Genomic DNA, 15,964 nt, shown 5'->3' with positions numbered 1-15,964 from the left:
GACGGTGTTCCCTGATAGAAAATGTTTAAAGGGGGAGGAATGGAGAAAGGAGTTTGTCCTCAAGTGACACAGTCATATGCTATCAATATGCTGCCATGTTCTTTTGGAGCTGGGGTTGTGTTTTAATAGGCCTGGTGGTTAGAACGTGGCATGCGTTTCACAGGGACACCGTATTGTTATGCCTCCATTTCTTCTTTTTGAAGGATTCTTTTTTTTTTTTTACTAAAGAAGGCAGACGTCCGTTGCCATGAAGCTCTTCCAAAAAGGAACAAAGGGGGGCTATTCCAAAACAGAGTGGTCGACAGTTATTATATGAAATCACCACACATAGAGAGTCTTGGCTGGGAGAAGGAAAACAAACCGGCCACATTCCCCCTGTACTGTAGCCTACTCTGACTCACGTCTTGGTTATGGAGTTGGACAGAGGGGTCCCAAGCTGAACGTAGTGTCATATGGCAGAATTGTCATTCTTCTGTTACCTCTCCCTTATTCACAGACCACTCTGCAGTTAACCCTGCTCCTATTATTTATACTGCCCTATTTACATTACATATTTATGTTGCCAATTACTTTAAGCATATCCTTCCTACTCTCCGTCCAACACTTCGACAACCCCTTTTAACAAAACAAGCAAATGGATGAAACATTCCCATGCAGCAAAAACTCGGTCTCTTGGATCCAAGACCGCATTCATGTTTTTTGTCAAAAGTTGTGTAGAGAGTGAAATGTGGCGCTGAAATCATTGGTGGCCTGCCGGGCTCGTTTGGTCTTCGAAAGTGTCTCTGCGTGCCAGGAGGGAGGTCACCCAAAGCTGGAACTCGTTCTGTCTTTTATTCTCTGTGGAGATTTAGTGAAACACAACCACAAAGCTAGTTTAAGTATGTCACTCTCCCATCGTTCTCCCAGTTCTCTGCCAAGGCATGAGACATCTGATTTGGAGAATAATGAAATGCAGAAAAATGGCTTTCCCATAATTAGACTTTCTCTTATCTCTGCTGAGCTCTGTAGAAAAAAAATTGCGCATTCCATAATGGCATGGTCTTTGCATTGGCTTTTAAAAAGTGTATAAACAGAAACTTCTGTTAGGGGGTATGAAAGCAGTTGGCTGATTTGAAACTGATGTGAATGCTGTCGTACAGTACCACACAGCTACAATTGTATCTCTGGATTATTTGTACACTCAATCCATATGGAGATATGCTGACTGAGAAACGCTTTCTGACAGTATTTACACAAATCACGTTTCTCCTCAACAAATACAATAGTTGGTTGATACCCTACCAGAAGATGCAGTGATCTTGATTTAACTTGGAACATTTTGATTGGACGTGTGTTTGTCATACTAGACAGGGCTCCTGTTGCTTTAGCCTTATCTCTACATGCTCTTCCTCAAATAAGCTCTACAGGGAACTGATTAGTACATCCACAACGGGTCATCTACCCAGCTCTATAGTGCTGTTGAGGAGTATGAAAGCATGGCACCTTATTGCCTTTCAAACGACTCTCAACCTACTGGGAGTAAGTCTAATTAATTATTTGATACAGGTTCTTTTGACATACTTTGACTTTCAAAGTGGCTTTAAAGTGGCAGCTTCAGAGTGGAATCTCTTTGGACTGGTAGTCTATGATACTATATGCTACAGATGCTGTAAGTGGTTGGTGCTTGAGGGTGTGTTTGGACCATCCCAAATGACATAGATCCATTAGTCCTCCTGGTATAATGATATTGATTTAGGACATGTTCTAGGACAACTGTTGTCATTGTTGCAGTATTGCAGAGTTGTCATCATACTGATATTTAGACATTGTAAAATGGATGACCACATTGACAAAAATGTATCTACACAGTCTATGGCTTTCTTGGGGTTTCTGCATCCACAACGAAGACAAACAATTTTCCTTGAGGGCAAGTCTGCAGTGTTGGTAAACCTGTATCTTAAAAGACAAGGGACTCCTACTCCAGCCGAAAAGACAAAAATAGCACACAGCACAACAAAGCTTTGCTCCCAGAGAGCAAATGGTCAGAGCAGACAGGGAGTGTGTTTCATGTGGTCTCTAGTCATATAAGTAGGAGCAGAGCAGCTGTGATCTGATAGTGATGGAGAACACCTTGTCTGAGTGACTCTGCCCTGGCCACTAGTGACCAGCAGAGGGTGCTGATTCACCCCACCCTCCCTCTGGTCTGACATAGATCAATGAAGAGCTGCTGACCAGCTTTGGATCAGTCTGGATAAATCAAAGCAAACATATTGACAAAAAGCCTAAACGAAGTCTTTTCCTAGATTAAAGATTTTTCCCGATCTTCATCAAACATTCAGGAATTAGATTCACTCTTGAATTAAATGATCTGAAACAGATAGGTTTGTGTATATCAAACAGGACTTGCAGACGAATCGATGTGAACAATATCCAGGAAAGAGGTCAATACACCCACCAATAATCTGCTGTGATTCTCTTGTCATGAATCTCTCAGGTGTTTCAGATCCCAGTAACTTCTTACAGTATACCGTGCGGTACAGAAAGTGATGTGAGAATAGAATAAGGGGTTCACTGTGTACAGTACTGGACATGATGGCAACTTTAAAAGTGACACATTTAAATGGCATTACATAAGTCCAGATTAGGGAGCCTGTTTTAATTGCGGCCGTACTTTGAGGAGCAGGGCTGTGTAATAGGAGCTGACAGACGTATGATATGAGTCCTGTGATCACTTATTAGACTACAAAGGCTGTGGCTGCTCCTCTCTGCTCTGCTCGCCCTCCCATTCATTTACACTGTGATTGACTGTTTTATTTCAGGGACAGCTCCATTAGTTATATTTCGATGAGTGGTCGTTCGTCAGAGAAAATTATTAAAAGTAATCATCTCATCCGGGTTGTCTCTCTCTCTCACTCACTCACACACTCTGTGTGTGTTTCTGTGTGTAGGTAGGCTCCTCTGATCACCCAGTATTCATGTTACATCATTGTATATGTTTGTTTAACCCTTAAAACAGACATTTCCAATTGGAGGAGGAAGGGAGACTTTTTCCAATGTGCTTGTGGTTTCATACAATGCATATGAAAAAAAAAAAACCTCAATGCTCATATTCAAAGGATTATTTTTAATTTCCAAGTGTGTCTGAGACAGGCCCATTTGCATACAGCCTGTCTCAGACACACTTGAGGATGATGCTCATTCACAGACTTGAATACATCACACAGGCACACACAGTTAACTTAACATAGTATCATTACTTTTGTCAATACTTCTTTCATGATACTGTAGCTATGCAGTATAAGGCAATGGAAGAGCCAGACCACAAAATAAGCTATTTACTAGTATGCATTCACTATAGCACAATTCAGAAATCACAGTTTGGGTTCTGGGTTCAAGAAGTGTAACTAACAATATAGTAAGATATAAATGCTATTAAAACTTTAAGATAAGGTGTACATCCTCACTATTAATAATATATTACAGAAATACTAGCAACTAGCTCCAAGCATTAGGCACAACAGGTCCTCTTGTCTGTTCATGAATCCATCCATTGCTGTAGATAAAATGTCCTTATCACTTCTTCTCTAGGCCGAAGATCTCTGGGCTCTCAATGAGGATGAACTCCACTATCTGGTTCTGATAAACCATGTTGACCGCCATGTTCCCACAGTCCAGCTCAGGCCACATGAGTGTCGGGCCAAACACGATGCTGATGCCTTGTGTCGACATCAGGTTTTTCCGTGAACACGTCAGAATCCTGCAGAGAGATAATGGTTAAATGATCTGGGAAAATAAGAGAGAGCTTTGATTTAGATGGTTGAGATTGAAACAATGGGATATTAACTCATGAGTCACGAAACAAGGCTTTTCAAGTCAACATCAATGATCATCACAAAAACAGACATCTCATTGCTACCGGAAAATGTTGGATCATTTCTGCACACATTCAGTAGATTTGTTAGCAAGGCTGATTTTTACCATTCAATGGCCCCTGTTGAAAACATATCTTATTTCAGTATTGGTAACTCTGTATATCATTTGTGCACCCAGCTTTGTGTACTCAAAGATCCAAAGATGTGTACTTTCACTTCATGCCACACATTCAGCACCGGCAGTCAACTGCGGAACATCTATTGACTCTAATGTATCTGAATAGGGAAAGTCACAAAATAAATCTGGATGGAGTTTCAGTGTAGAGAGGAGGTCTGGAGAAGGTTTGGGGACTGGATAAAACAGGGGCAGGAAATTAAGAAGCACATGCAACTCTTGTACATTACGTACATGCTGTACGATTCTATGCCGCAATGAGGAAACTGTAGATGATATTCTCTACTGTACAATCTGCAGTGACCTGCTTTTGTTTCACTGTACAGATTGCCTCGCCTTCTTCCTTGGCCATAATCCATTAGATATACTGTATATTCCATTACCTTGACATGAGCAGTATGCTATGCATGGTGTATATGAGGACTCAGTGGTTGTACTTTCTGGAGAAAGCACAGAGAACGTGATACAGGGAGGCTTTTTGAGAAGTATTCTTCCTGAGCTGAGGCTTGGCTGTGGGACAAAGACCAAGGCAGGCCCAGGCAGGGGGACCCACTCCGCTCCAGTCTCTACTCCCTCTGTGGAGGAGGCTGCCGCCCACAGGCCTCTGGGCCCATTATGGAGTGAGGCCTGGAACGGGATGGAAGGGCTGTGGCGTGGGGCGCATCTCCAAGCTGTCAGTGGGATCTTGACGGAGCGTTCTGAGGTGGGATGGGGTCCCTCCTTGCCCAAAACAGATTCACACAGGGCCTCTCAGCAGATAATTGCATCCAAAGGTATTGTCAGGGTGCCAGGATTAGGCACTGCAGCGCCTGAAGCTGGTCTTTTGGAAAGCCCTAAGTGATGTTATCTATGGCTTACATGTCATAAAACAGAAAGCAAAATAAAACAACAGTCTGAATATTTTTTCCATTGCCTAAATGTAGTGCACATGTATAGTAAGAAAACACACTAGAACAGTTCAATTTGATTTCTTTCCCTTTTTCCCCAAAGTATGGAGTTCGTATTCTTTGTGACAACTACTATAATAGTTAAGTTAACATAACATCTAGCCGATGTACAGGTATGCAAGAGCTCAATCAGGATAGACATCTAAGATGGACTGACATTCACATTCGGGATAGTCTGTCTAAACAGTTGAGTGCTACAGTATATGTCAATAAAACACGTGCCTGGAAAGGTCACGATCAGGCTGTATCTCTCACCAATGGAAATATGCCTCTAAATCGTTAATCATGTGGGATGGTCAACATCTTGCTCTGCCACATGTCGTTATAATATCGACCCAGCGTGTTCATGCCATGCATATTTCTCAAGCTCATTACTAAGAGAAAGGCATGATGATGATCCAACCTGACACAATCATTATGAATAATTATCCTCATCTCACTTTAAGCCAAATTTTTTTATTTTCCATAAAATATGCTATCATACTACGGTGTCAGAGCGAATCTGTATCAATGTGCTGTGGTAATTTATGTATATTAATAATGTTCAGAGTGCTAGCTTTAGCAATACCAATGTAGCTAGTACTGAACAGTGTCTCCCCTGTGCCATAATGCTAGTAAGGCACAGAACACTGATGTCTTGGAAGGAGCTATATTGTGAAAAGAGTGCCATAATTGATTCCAGACGAGAGCACTTACGTTCACAGGTGGGAGTGTAATTGCAGGAAGTGAAATTCACTGCCACCTATTTATCGGTGCTAGCAAAGCAGAATTAGAGATTTACTGTCACCGCGTGCATGTGCTGTAAGATTCTGGTCAAATATATATTTTAGGGGATGACTGGGAAAAACAAAGTTTACTGAACGCACGTACTTGAGGTGGACAATATGATGTGCAAGTGCTTTTTATTTTATTTTAGACTTTTGAAATGCAGTTGTTGAATAGATTAATGAATAGAGTTTCTATCCATGCACTTGCCATTACTGTAGGTCTGTGTCTTTGCATGTATTGTGTGTCCATGTGACTAAGTGTCTTGGAGTGTGTCTTGGAGTGAAACCTGATTAAAATGTGTACACGCTATAATTTCCTATTTATGTCTGCAATTAACCTCAGCCCTGTGCCTGTGTACAGTACATCACTGTTCTCTGCCTGTCTGACCATCAGCGTTTTAACTTAATTAGAACACTGCGATGATCTAAGGGTCTGGATTACCATGCCTAATGGTTCACTAATGATCTCAAATAAGGCGACTCAATTATTAAAGTAATTCCACTGTATATTCACAGAAGGAATACATCACCTTAGTTCTCAGGATCATTCTGCCTCGGCACAATGGAGACTGGTATAACTTTGTGTAGACTAGCTATTCCTCATCTCCTCTTCCTCTGACTACAACGGCTACAACCTCTAACACTAGCTATACTTACAGGAAACAAAATCACACTTCAAATACTTCACACCCAAACTTGCAAGTAATGACTAGTCACCAACACCCTGGCACAGTGTTTCCAAAAAGCCATGGTGGCATACACATCTCATATCAGCAATGTCCATCCTACCCTACCCAGAGAGCTGACCTGAGGGGACTCGTGATTTGATCTGACGAATCATTGATGTCTCCTACATGAGCTGACGTGCACGGCCCAAGATGCCAATGGTAATTAATTAGCATCTAGTTTCTCCAGGCGGGGCATGACAGAAAATGAGAGCTGGACCATGATGGGGTCCCCTCCTTCTTCTCCACCTCCTCCTCCTCCTCCTCCCCTCCTCCTCGCCTGGAAGGCTCCTCCTAATTGGGTCAGGATCACTGACTCCTTCAGGATCATGGGACAGATAATAAATTGAGGTGGGGATGGGAAGAGAGAGAGAGGAAGGGGCAGGGAGCCGGAGGAGGTGGGGACAAGGAGGAGAGGGGATGGGGGGGTGGTCTAAAGCTCGAAGGTTGAAACTATAAGTGTCAGTCTCGTAAAGTGAACAGACAGCGCCCCATTTGATCTGAACTAAAAATACCCCATGGGATCAAACATTTGAGTTGAAGTGTTGAAAAGTTTCCAAGCAGCGAGCATCTTCTTGGTGCACTATGGTTAAACAACACTGCATTGGATCATGGCAGTTGAGAGCCAATCATAAGAGCTGTCCTAGACAGACCTACAGTATGTCATCCATTCTAGTTCAGCAGCACCCATTGATTTTGATTCCTCTCCTAGCCTCGGCTGAGGCTACCTATCACACCTATTGAGGTTTGTTTTCCACTCTGTAGTAAGGTCAGCAGGAATTGAAAGCCCATGGATTTTTTTAAAGCCCTTGTGGTAAATTGTACCATGAACAGCAGTGACAAAAACACTTACAAAAAGGAGAATAAATAGAATGGCTAAGTGAAGGTACACTTCAGAGAATCTGGTTTCCTTGACCACATCATCACAATGCAAGTACACAGCTCGATATTGAAGCCAGACCCTATGGATCGGGGAAAAAGGAACACTGGTTCCACACAGGCAGAGAATGAAGCCACAACAAAGCAGTCAGAAAACTTCATAGACTCCTACATTACTGAAGGCACAGACAACCCAGCCAGGACCGAAATAAAACCGCTCAGTGAAGCCTGGGATCATAAACCACTCTTCCTTCTGGAATAAAAGTTGTTTAATATGGGAGGCAGGGACACATTCACACACTCTGTAATCTCATTTGATATCCTCGATAAGGCAACATGCACCACTGATAAGCGTTTGTCAGCGTAAACTTTGTACTCTCATTCTTTACCTCTAATTGTCTTTATAAGATTTTCTCTGTGTTCCCCCTCTTTTTGCTCTCTGGCAATCTCAGAGAATGTTTTATACACTGTGCCTGTGCGCCCTCCAATGCTGCTATGCTCTTTTCTTTGGGGGAAAAAAGGCAAATAATAAATGTAAAAAAATCACACATGATCCCAATTTACTGTGGTCTGGTGTGAAATTTAGATTAGGCAAACGCATCTAGCCTATGAGAAATAAAGAGTGGAACTGGAAGTGAACGCGGTATGGAGCGAGACAGAGAGCGAGAAAGAGGGAGAGAGAAATAAGTGAATTAGAGCTAAACCACATCAATAGGTAAGGGTGTGGTAGCCAAAGTCCTGGATCTGGTCCCTAGGGGCCCGTTCTCCTGCCATTCTGTCACATGAGACGTTCTGGCTTGATTATTTGCATGGTGAGAGGGCAGGGAGAAGTCATTTTGTGGTGGGGGCAGACTTGGAGGCACTGCCTGGGATTTACTCTGTCCCCACAATCCCCGCGCAATGAAACCGTGTGAGCAAAACAATGTGTCAGTAACATTACTTCACTCAGTCCATTGATAGTTTTTATGAGGATATTATTCAACATATTCTATTATGCAAAGCTGCATAAAGGAGCTGCAAAGAAGAGCTGAGAAGGACTGAGAAATAGGATAGAAATGCCGCTGAAACCATTCCTTGAACTAGGTGTGTCATTGCTGAAAGAGAGAGGGGGAACGAGAGGTAGAGATAGGAAGATAGAGAGAAAGGAGAGAAAAAGAAAGAGCGAGAGGAGGGAGACAGAAATAGAGAGAGAAAGAAAGAGAGAGATAAAGAGATAGAGATGTTTTGGGGTTATCTCTGCAGGCAATTCTGCATGGGGATATGAATGGGGGATTTGGACTTATTGAGGGACCTGGCATTCGAAAGCAAACAGACAAACACACACACGTCCTCTGCTGTAGCCAAGGGGTATGTTCCAGTTAGGGAGGGGCTCATCAATCTAAAATGAGTCATTTGGCCTCCTGTGTGGGGTGGTAAATATGGAGAAGGGTAAGATGGGATAGAACACCTCTCCTGGGACATGGGTTTAGCCATATGGCCCCTTTAGCCTGGCCAGGACAGTCAGAGTGGACTGGGGCCAGGCAACTTGCACACGCAGGCAGCACTGAGGTCATTTCCCCGTCCTACACACATGGGGCCGGGATGCCACGGTCGGGTGGGGGGAAGGGGGATAGGAGGGTCATACGTAACTTTCTCCAGAGCTTGATGTTTTAGTGTGACCTCTCCGTCACCCTTTACTGTACGTTTGACCCTCTGTTGTCACTCTACTTTTAAAAAACACTGGGCTAATAGAAAAAAATGACTGTTTATGAGTTAGTAGTACTACTACTGTAGTACTATAGCATTCGCCTACCGCATTCTACAATCCATCCGAATTCTGGACATTGAATACAACATGTTCCGGCTGTGCTCCAATGACATTAACAGGCTGTCAACTTACTTCTGCAGGTGTCTGAAGAGTACTCTCATGGTGTCCTGGTTGGGTTTAGGGAGCTGAAGTACTAGCTTCTTTATCACCTGCACCTTCTGCTTGCCAGCCTTCGTCTCTGTTCCGAAGGAAGATTTGGAGGAATATCGTTAAGTGGCAACATTATAAAGATTGATTATCCAAGTGTAGATGTTTGTCTGATTATTCACATTCAATTCAAGAGTAAGTGAGACTTTACTTAGTTTTCTTTTTAATGGATGGTCATTATTGTTATTACTGGAAACCATTAGAGCCTTTCTGTTACTGTAACACAACACTTGGCTGACCAATTAGCCATCCCAAGGGAACCTCCCAGTCTCCAATGGGGAGTCAGATGGGCCCTTACCCATAATGCCTTATATAGATGGCAAACTGTTTGGCGACATTGTGTCTGACCTATGACCCTTATAAATTGGTAGCATCCATCATGTTGTGCTAGCTGATGGGTAACACTCTTAAGACCGCACCTCCTCTCCTGATACACACTGTTCTGTAAGAGGAATACACCAATGAAATCTCTCAAACAATGTGCATGTCTTTCAATGAGACTTTATTTGATTGTAATCAAAACAAATAGAAACCTAACACTATGGTCAGATGAGTTAGATAAATCCCAGGGAGAAAATCCTCTATGATTTAGTCCTCATAGGGGCCAGGCCAGGTGGGGACGTCAATACAACCAGTCCAGGGATCGAGCTCCTTTTCCAACCCTGAATTCCACCCCAAAACAACTTTGCGTGTTATTAATCTGAACAGATGTTTGCTTTTTGTATTGCTACTCCATTTAGGAAGAGTTGGGGAAACACGTGTGAATGTGTGTGTTTGTGTTGATGTATTTGCTGAAGAGGGAGAGAGTGAAAAGTACTAAAAAAGTTTTTGTTATAAAACAAGACAAATCCAGTCCTCAATCCCTGATAAATATGACAAGAAACTGCAACACTCAGTAACACATCTATAGTCCAAAAACTGTCCCACCCACTGTGGCACTACGGCCATGCAACACCTCCCATCCATCTGTTGAAACCTGCTACCTGTTTTTTTTATATCGACATCCTGCAAAGAAGTGACAATAACCTCATGCTTGCTCTACCCTCCCTGTACTCACTGCTCAGCATCCTTCTCTGACCTCCAGAGGAACCCACAGGTTAGGTTAACACTAATGGCCTAATGGAGTCTACTCAGCTCTGCTTGTTCTCATTACCCCAGGTTGTTAGCAGACAGAGCCGCAGAGCGAGGCGAGGACAATGTTTGGCCCCCTGTCTGTCGTACCGTGGAGGCTCCCCTTGAGCACGGCCAGAGCAGATGTCTGCGTGTACACCGAGCTGGCACAGGCACAGGTGGCAGATGCCCACGTCGGGTGCCAACCCTGCCAGTTGGGCACAGATGGACAAACCCGTTCTGGGAGAGAGAGTAGGGCCCCTGACCTTCTGCTCTAGGTGAGCCTAGCCTGAGCTACGCTCTGCGCCGGCCCGGCAGGATGGAATGTGTGGCAGCTTTCCCTGCCTGGTGGACAGGCTGTCACTCTGAACAGAGTTTTCCTGTTTAGTTTTTGTCCTCAGTATTAACTATGACTGGAAGTTATCACTGAGATTATCTGAATTGACTAGAGATGACCCACTCTGAAATAGATCAGGCGATATATCTGTTAAGTACAATGCAGAACTGTTTATAAGAGGCACCTGCTGCTACACAACTAATCAATAGTAGGCCTCACCCTAAAATATTTAATCTAGTCTACATTACTGGCACAAAGGACATGATTCATTCATTACTTTGCCGTTGGTGGCTGACATATTGGAGATGCCCCTCAGCTCACTATTGTGGACAGATGGCGAGGACAGTGTCATTAATTTAAAGCAGGCTGAAATGCCCTGTTAGGATTATAGCATCTACATTTGCTGATTCACTCCAATGTACCACACACTGAAACATACAACCTGACCCAAAAGTCACACAGGGTCATATAATATGGCACTGGATGAGCAATGAAGCCAGATGAATACAGGTAATACTGCTCTTCACACAACTACTCTAAACCAGAAGATCATTTTCAGCCTTCGTATAAATGAAGTTGTGATTATTTCATTGACTGAGCTGACTTTTGGCATCCATAGCAAGCATAGAACATTAAGTGTGATACCATTTCCTGGAAGACCCCATTTCCTTTTTTTGCAAATCCAATATGGTTATGAATCTGGCATGAACAGGAGTAAAGCCTCTCAATGATGGGAAACATCTCAAGGGATCGAGCGTACCCCACAGAAGACTAAACGAACATTAGTCATGTCAACTTTAGTCCCCGGCTGCAGCATTAGGCAGCTTTTGGGCACCTAGAGGGGATTGAGTGATTTATGAGCTGCTATGACAACAGACCATTACAACTCCCCATCCAGGTCTGTATACAACAACACAAACAAACATGGCTGTGCCAATGAAAATCAATACTGTGTATGGGGTGTAACCCAAGGAATAGTCCTTTGATCCCAAACAAATATTTAAGAATTGCTGATCTGTATCGATTGGAACAAGAAGGTAAATGCCAAACGAATGCATACAAACTTTTTTTTTGTAGTCTGTAAGCCTACAAGCATTTCACTGCACCTTTTATACCTGCTGTAAACTGTGTATGTGACAAATAACATTTGATTTGTTTTGTTTTGAGGTATCAAGTTGGGACAATAAGATTTATGGAATTGTCGACATTTTTGCATTTGTGCAAAGCTACTTTCCCAGTTATTAAACATTCGCAATGTAAATCTTAAAACCCAATGTTAGTCATTTGAGAATGTCAATAGCTGTATATTCATAGAGATTTCTGTGAGAACCAGTTACTGTACAATAGCCTCAAGTTCTTCTTCTCTTTTTGATTTCTGATAAGTGTTTCAATCGGTGACACAGTGACTAGATACACATTCAGCATCTAAACCTCTGTGTACATAATCCCATTATAAACGGGGGGACGCATTTTGTTTCAGGAAATCTAGCTGTACAACCTCATCTCCAGGCTTAGTGTACTGCATGGCTCACTAAAGCCCCGTCAAGGCAAATATTAGCAGAAAGCAAATAATCCTGCAGGTTGTGATTAAGATTTTAAATGGATCCCAATTGTGTGCTTTTGGTTAATGAATAACAAAGTCTTGGAGGATGGTGTCTGTAATTTATTAAACATGAAAAGCTCCTTGATGAAATATAGAAACTAGATATTTTTGCATTTCAAACGATTTGCATGGCCAGCTTACTTGCATGCAAATTTGTTTTAGAGCGTTATAAAAAGAAATGAACTAATAAGTACCATTGAATGCCCCCATTTCATGAAAAGGTAGTATCTTCAAGTATCTTGATCAAAGGTAAAACTTAATTATGAGGAATTATTATTCTCAAACTGAAACGTTACCTACCAATTTAAGAAGTCTCAGCACAGTAGCACAGAAGTGCAGAATTTCTAGATAGTTTTTTTCTAATTTGTTCAATCTTTAATTGCATATTCATGAGAGTGCTTTGCACCACATTCCCCATTACAGAAAATACACAAACATAATTAATACTCATTATGAACACAGGTCCTAAGTTAATAATCCATCTGTGATTATGATGAGTGCTCTGTATGCTCTCAATAAGTCAGAAATAGAAACAAACCAAACAATGTCAAACTAATAAAAACAACTCCTTTCTATGCTACAGGACTTGTAGGGCTCTGGGCTCTCTGCCTTTCTGTGATGTGTGCTTTGTATTTGAGTTAGACTATAGAATGCTATTCTTTCCTACTGTAATGGTGATTATCAACTAAACTACGCCAGATCATAAATACGTGCAATTATTCATATGTAAATGATGTGTCTCTTTGAAGCGTGAGAAGTGGTGTGTAACCCAAGATGACCTGGAGATAGCGAGGATATCACCATTATAACCACAAACGCATTTCAAACAGATACCAAACACTACAGAGAAATGTGATTCTCTCTTACGTTTGTCATGTACAGGCATTTTGTCTTCCCTAATCTACAGTATTATCATAAATACTGAACCCACATTGGTAAAGTTATTGCTTAAGTGGGTGAATCAACCAACCCCAACTGAGACACAATAGATTCCCTCGATTCTCACTGCAGTAATGTTTTTCTGCTGTGTTTCTGTTTCTGTGTCAGTATGGTGAATAAATAAGAGCCATGTATAAAACTGTGCTAGCTAGTTAATGAAGAGAAAGTCCCTGGCTTGGTGGAGATGCGGAGGGAGCAGTATTTAGACTTCTCTCCTCGTCTGCGTGGCCCAGTTACTAACTCACATGACTCCATTTCCATGGTTACTGAGGGCATAGAGAAGGACCAAACAACTTGGGAAAATATGCATCTTTTTCTAATTAGCATTTTTGAATTAACAGCAGAAGAATTTTAAGGATGCCAGCCAAACATTTTAAGAAAATCACTTATGTTTAAGAGAGTTCAAATCTTTGTAAATATCAACAGTTAAACACACACATGCATGCATACAGATAGCATCCGCTCATCCATGAACATGTAACATCTTCGTTCTTGTAACCAGTGTAAAAATTTCTCAACCCAAGACTCCGCTCCTCCCCCGAAACATTTACACTTTTACGGCAACACTATCAATGCCGCCACCATCCTCTACAAAACTATAGAAGCAGTGCTCGAACGAGATCAAACTCAATTCACCAGTGTTTGCATTGATTTGCTTGCGAAACAAAAAGGAGCGTTTGTCTGCGAGACAGGTGGCTGGAGATTCCAGATACCCCTCTCTGATACTGAGGCCCACATGAATAATAGAACGTGGTAAGTTGGTGCCAGGATCACGGCCTGCAAACACAGCTGCTCCTCTCAGCCTTCCAAGAATGAACAGCTCACTTGGAAGGGAGACAGGGAGACAAGGCCTGCATGGACACCACCTGAGGACCTCAGACTGAACAACTAATCAAACCTACGGGGCTGAGAGGGAGGGAGGGGAGGGGAGGGGGCATCTGTTCATACAAAAGTAGAGAGAAAACAAATGAAACAGGAGACCAGAGAAAGAAAGAAAGAAAGGGAGGTGTCGGACTGAAGATATGATAAGTGTTTGCATTGTGTTTAGGATATTTAGGAGATAACAATATCATGTCTCCATTATCCGTGGCTGAGAAAATCCTTTCATATGATGTGAATGGACTGGACTACATCCAATGCTACACTCTCCATCATGTTGTAGTACTTGTAAGTCTTTTTGTCCAATGGGACCAAAGAGCTTGGCCCATGATTCCGGTAACGACACTGCCCATTCGTAACAACACATGCACACTGGCCATGGTTCCAGTAAGCTGCAACACTGTTGGCTCTTGGAACGGTGGTTTCAATTAGAGACCTGGTGATGTGTACTGAAACCTGCCTAATCAGCTCACCTCCCGTCCACACAAGCCACGGACCCATAGGAACTCCCCGTAATGCAACCCCATTACAGGGCCAGCCAGCAATGGGCAACGCGACTCTAATGATGACGACCCATCATCTCCATCACCAGGAGACTCTCTCCCTGTCTCAAGGTCCTAAATGGGACATGAAGTCAAACAACTGTTTACTAATAATGTGTTGGCTGCAGATTAGGCCTTGCTCTCATGTTCTGGACAGTTCAACCAGCTCATTATCTTGGACTAGGACTAGGTCGTCTTAAATGACGTGAGGCAGGTGATTGCCATGTGCTGATGCTAAATCTTCACAGTCTTTTTTTTTCAGTATCTTTGCAATATAAATTAATGGTGTACGTCACCATATGGTCACTAATGCATCTATTTAGCTGCTCAACTACATTCACTTAGTGGCGAATCTGTAGTGACTCCACCCCTGGCCGTTTCATCTCTACAGCGGAGCATGGCGTACCAGGTTATCCTAATTACACCTCCTGCTATGAAGGGCTTCCTACACTGCTAATTAGTTGTCTAAACGCTGTCTGAGACTCATCAGCCGTGCACATACTTATCTGATTAACTGGATGTAACCACCTTGAGCGCCAGAGGGGATTCTGGCCTACATTCTGGAGCATGTAAATATTTATTGGCAAATTATAGCACCACCTTGGGATTGTTTTCGCAATCTGTTTCCGGGGGCTTCGAGGGTCTCAGAGAGAATATTTGGGTATGGGATGGGACAGCATTGACAACAGCAGGCACTTTTGTACAAATGACACATATAGAACAAATAAAAAAATAAATAAGGGGTAGAAGAAAAAGCATTATTCATTATAATTTCCTTATGTTTCATCCATGGAGCTCAGGAGAGAGCTGATGCTCCCTGTATTCCAACCCTGAGGTGGGGTTACAGGGCCCAGGTAGCATTTCAACACAAGTGCACAACCTTTAACAGTATTGTTTACACAAGGTTAACACTGGCGTCAGTAGGACGGCAGCTAGGGTGGGAGCCGGAACAATGGCATGATGGGGGTTAATGTGTGGTGGGTGTGTGGTGGGGTGTGTGTGTGTGTGTGTGGTGAAGTAGAGTGGAAGTACGTCGACACATGACTGTGTCAGATCTGATCTTGTGTTAGCTTCTGTCTGGACTGCCAGCCCTGGCTGTCGTGACCTTTGACCTGTGGAATTCCCACCACTAACCACCAGGGGATTGCAGGGGTGCGAGAGAGAGGTGACCCACCTCACAGTTCGACAGCGACCTCTTTTGACTGGACAGATCGAGAGAGGCAGAGAACTCTGCAACCTTTTTGAGACTACCTGGT

General features: G+C 42.8%; 1 protein-coding gene across 9 annotated transcripts in view; it reads right to left on the bottom strand.

Moving 5' to 3' along the window:
- Positions 1 to 3,088: 3,088 nt before the first annotated feature.
- Positions 3,089 to 15,964, bottom strand: part of LOC110520180 (rho GTPase-activating protein 15) — a 68,747-nt gene continuing 55,871 nt past the window's right edge. For 7 of the 9 annotated variants that reach the window (XM_090229905.1, XM_090229906.1, XM_090229907.1 and 4 more), the window contains 2 exons: positions 9,224 to 9,329; positions 3,089 to 3,736 (listed from right to left, as the gene is read on the bottom strand). In XM_090229905.1, the coding sequence (XP_090086031.1) occupies positions 3,553 to 3,736; positions 9,224 to 9,329 (290 nt within the window). In that variant the 3' untranslated portion in view covers positions 3,089 to 3,552. The remainder of the gene's footprint in view (positions 3,737 to 9,223; positions 9,330 to 15,964) is intronic. The other 2 variants (XR_016494770.1, XR_016494769.1) reach the window with 1 other exon arrangement.

Source organism: Oncorhynchus mykiss, chromosome 3 (genome assembly GCF_057628025.1).
Source record: "Oncorhynchus mykiss isolate SJ-2025 chromosome 3, ASM5762802v1, whole genome shotgun sequence".
NCBI classification, from domain to species: domain Eukaryota; kingdom Metazoa; phylum Chordata; class Actinopteri; order Salmoniformes; family Salmonidae; genus Oncorhynchus; species Oncorhynchus mykiss.
Note: the sequence above shows the minus strand (reverse complement) of the source record. Positions and strands in the feature narration are given on the sequence as shown.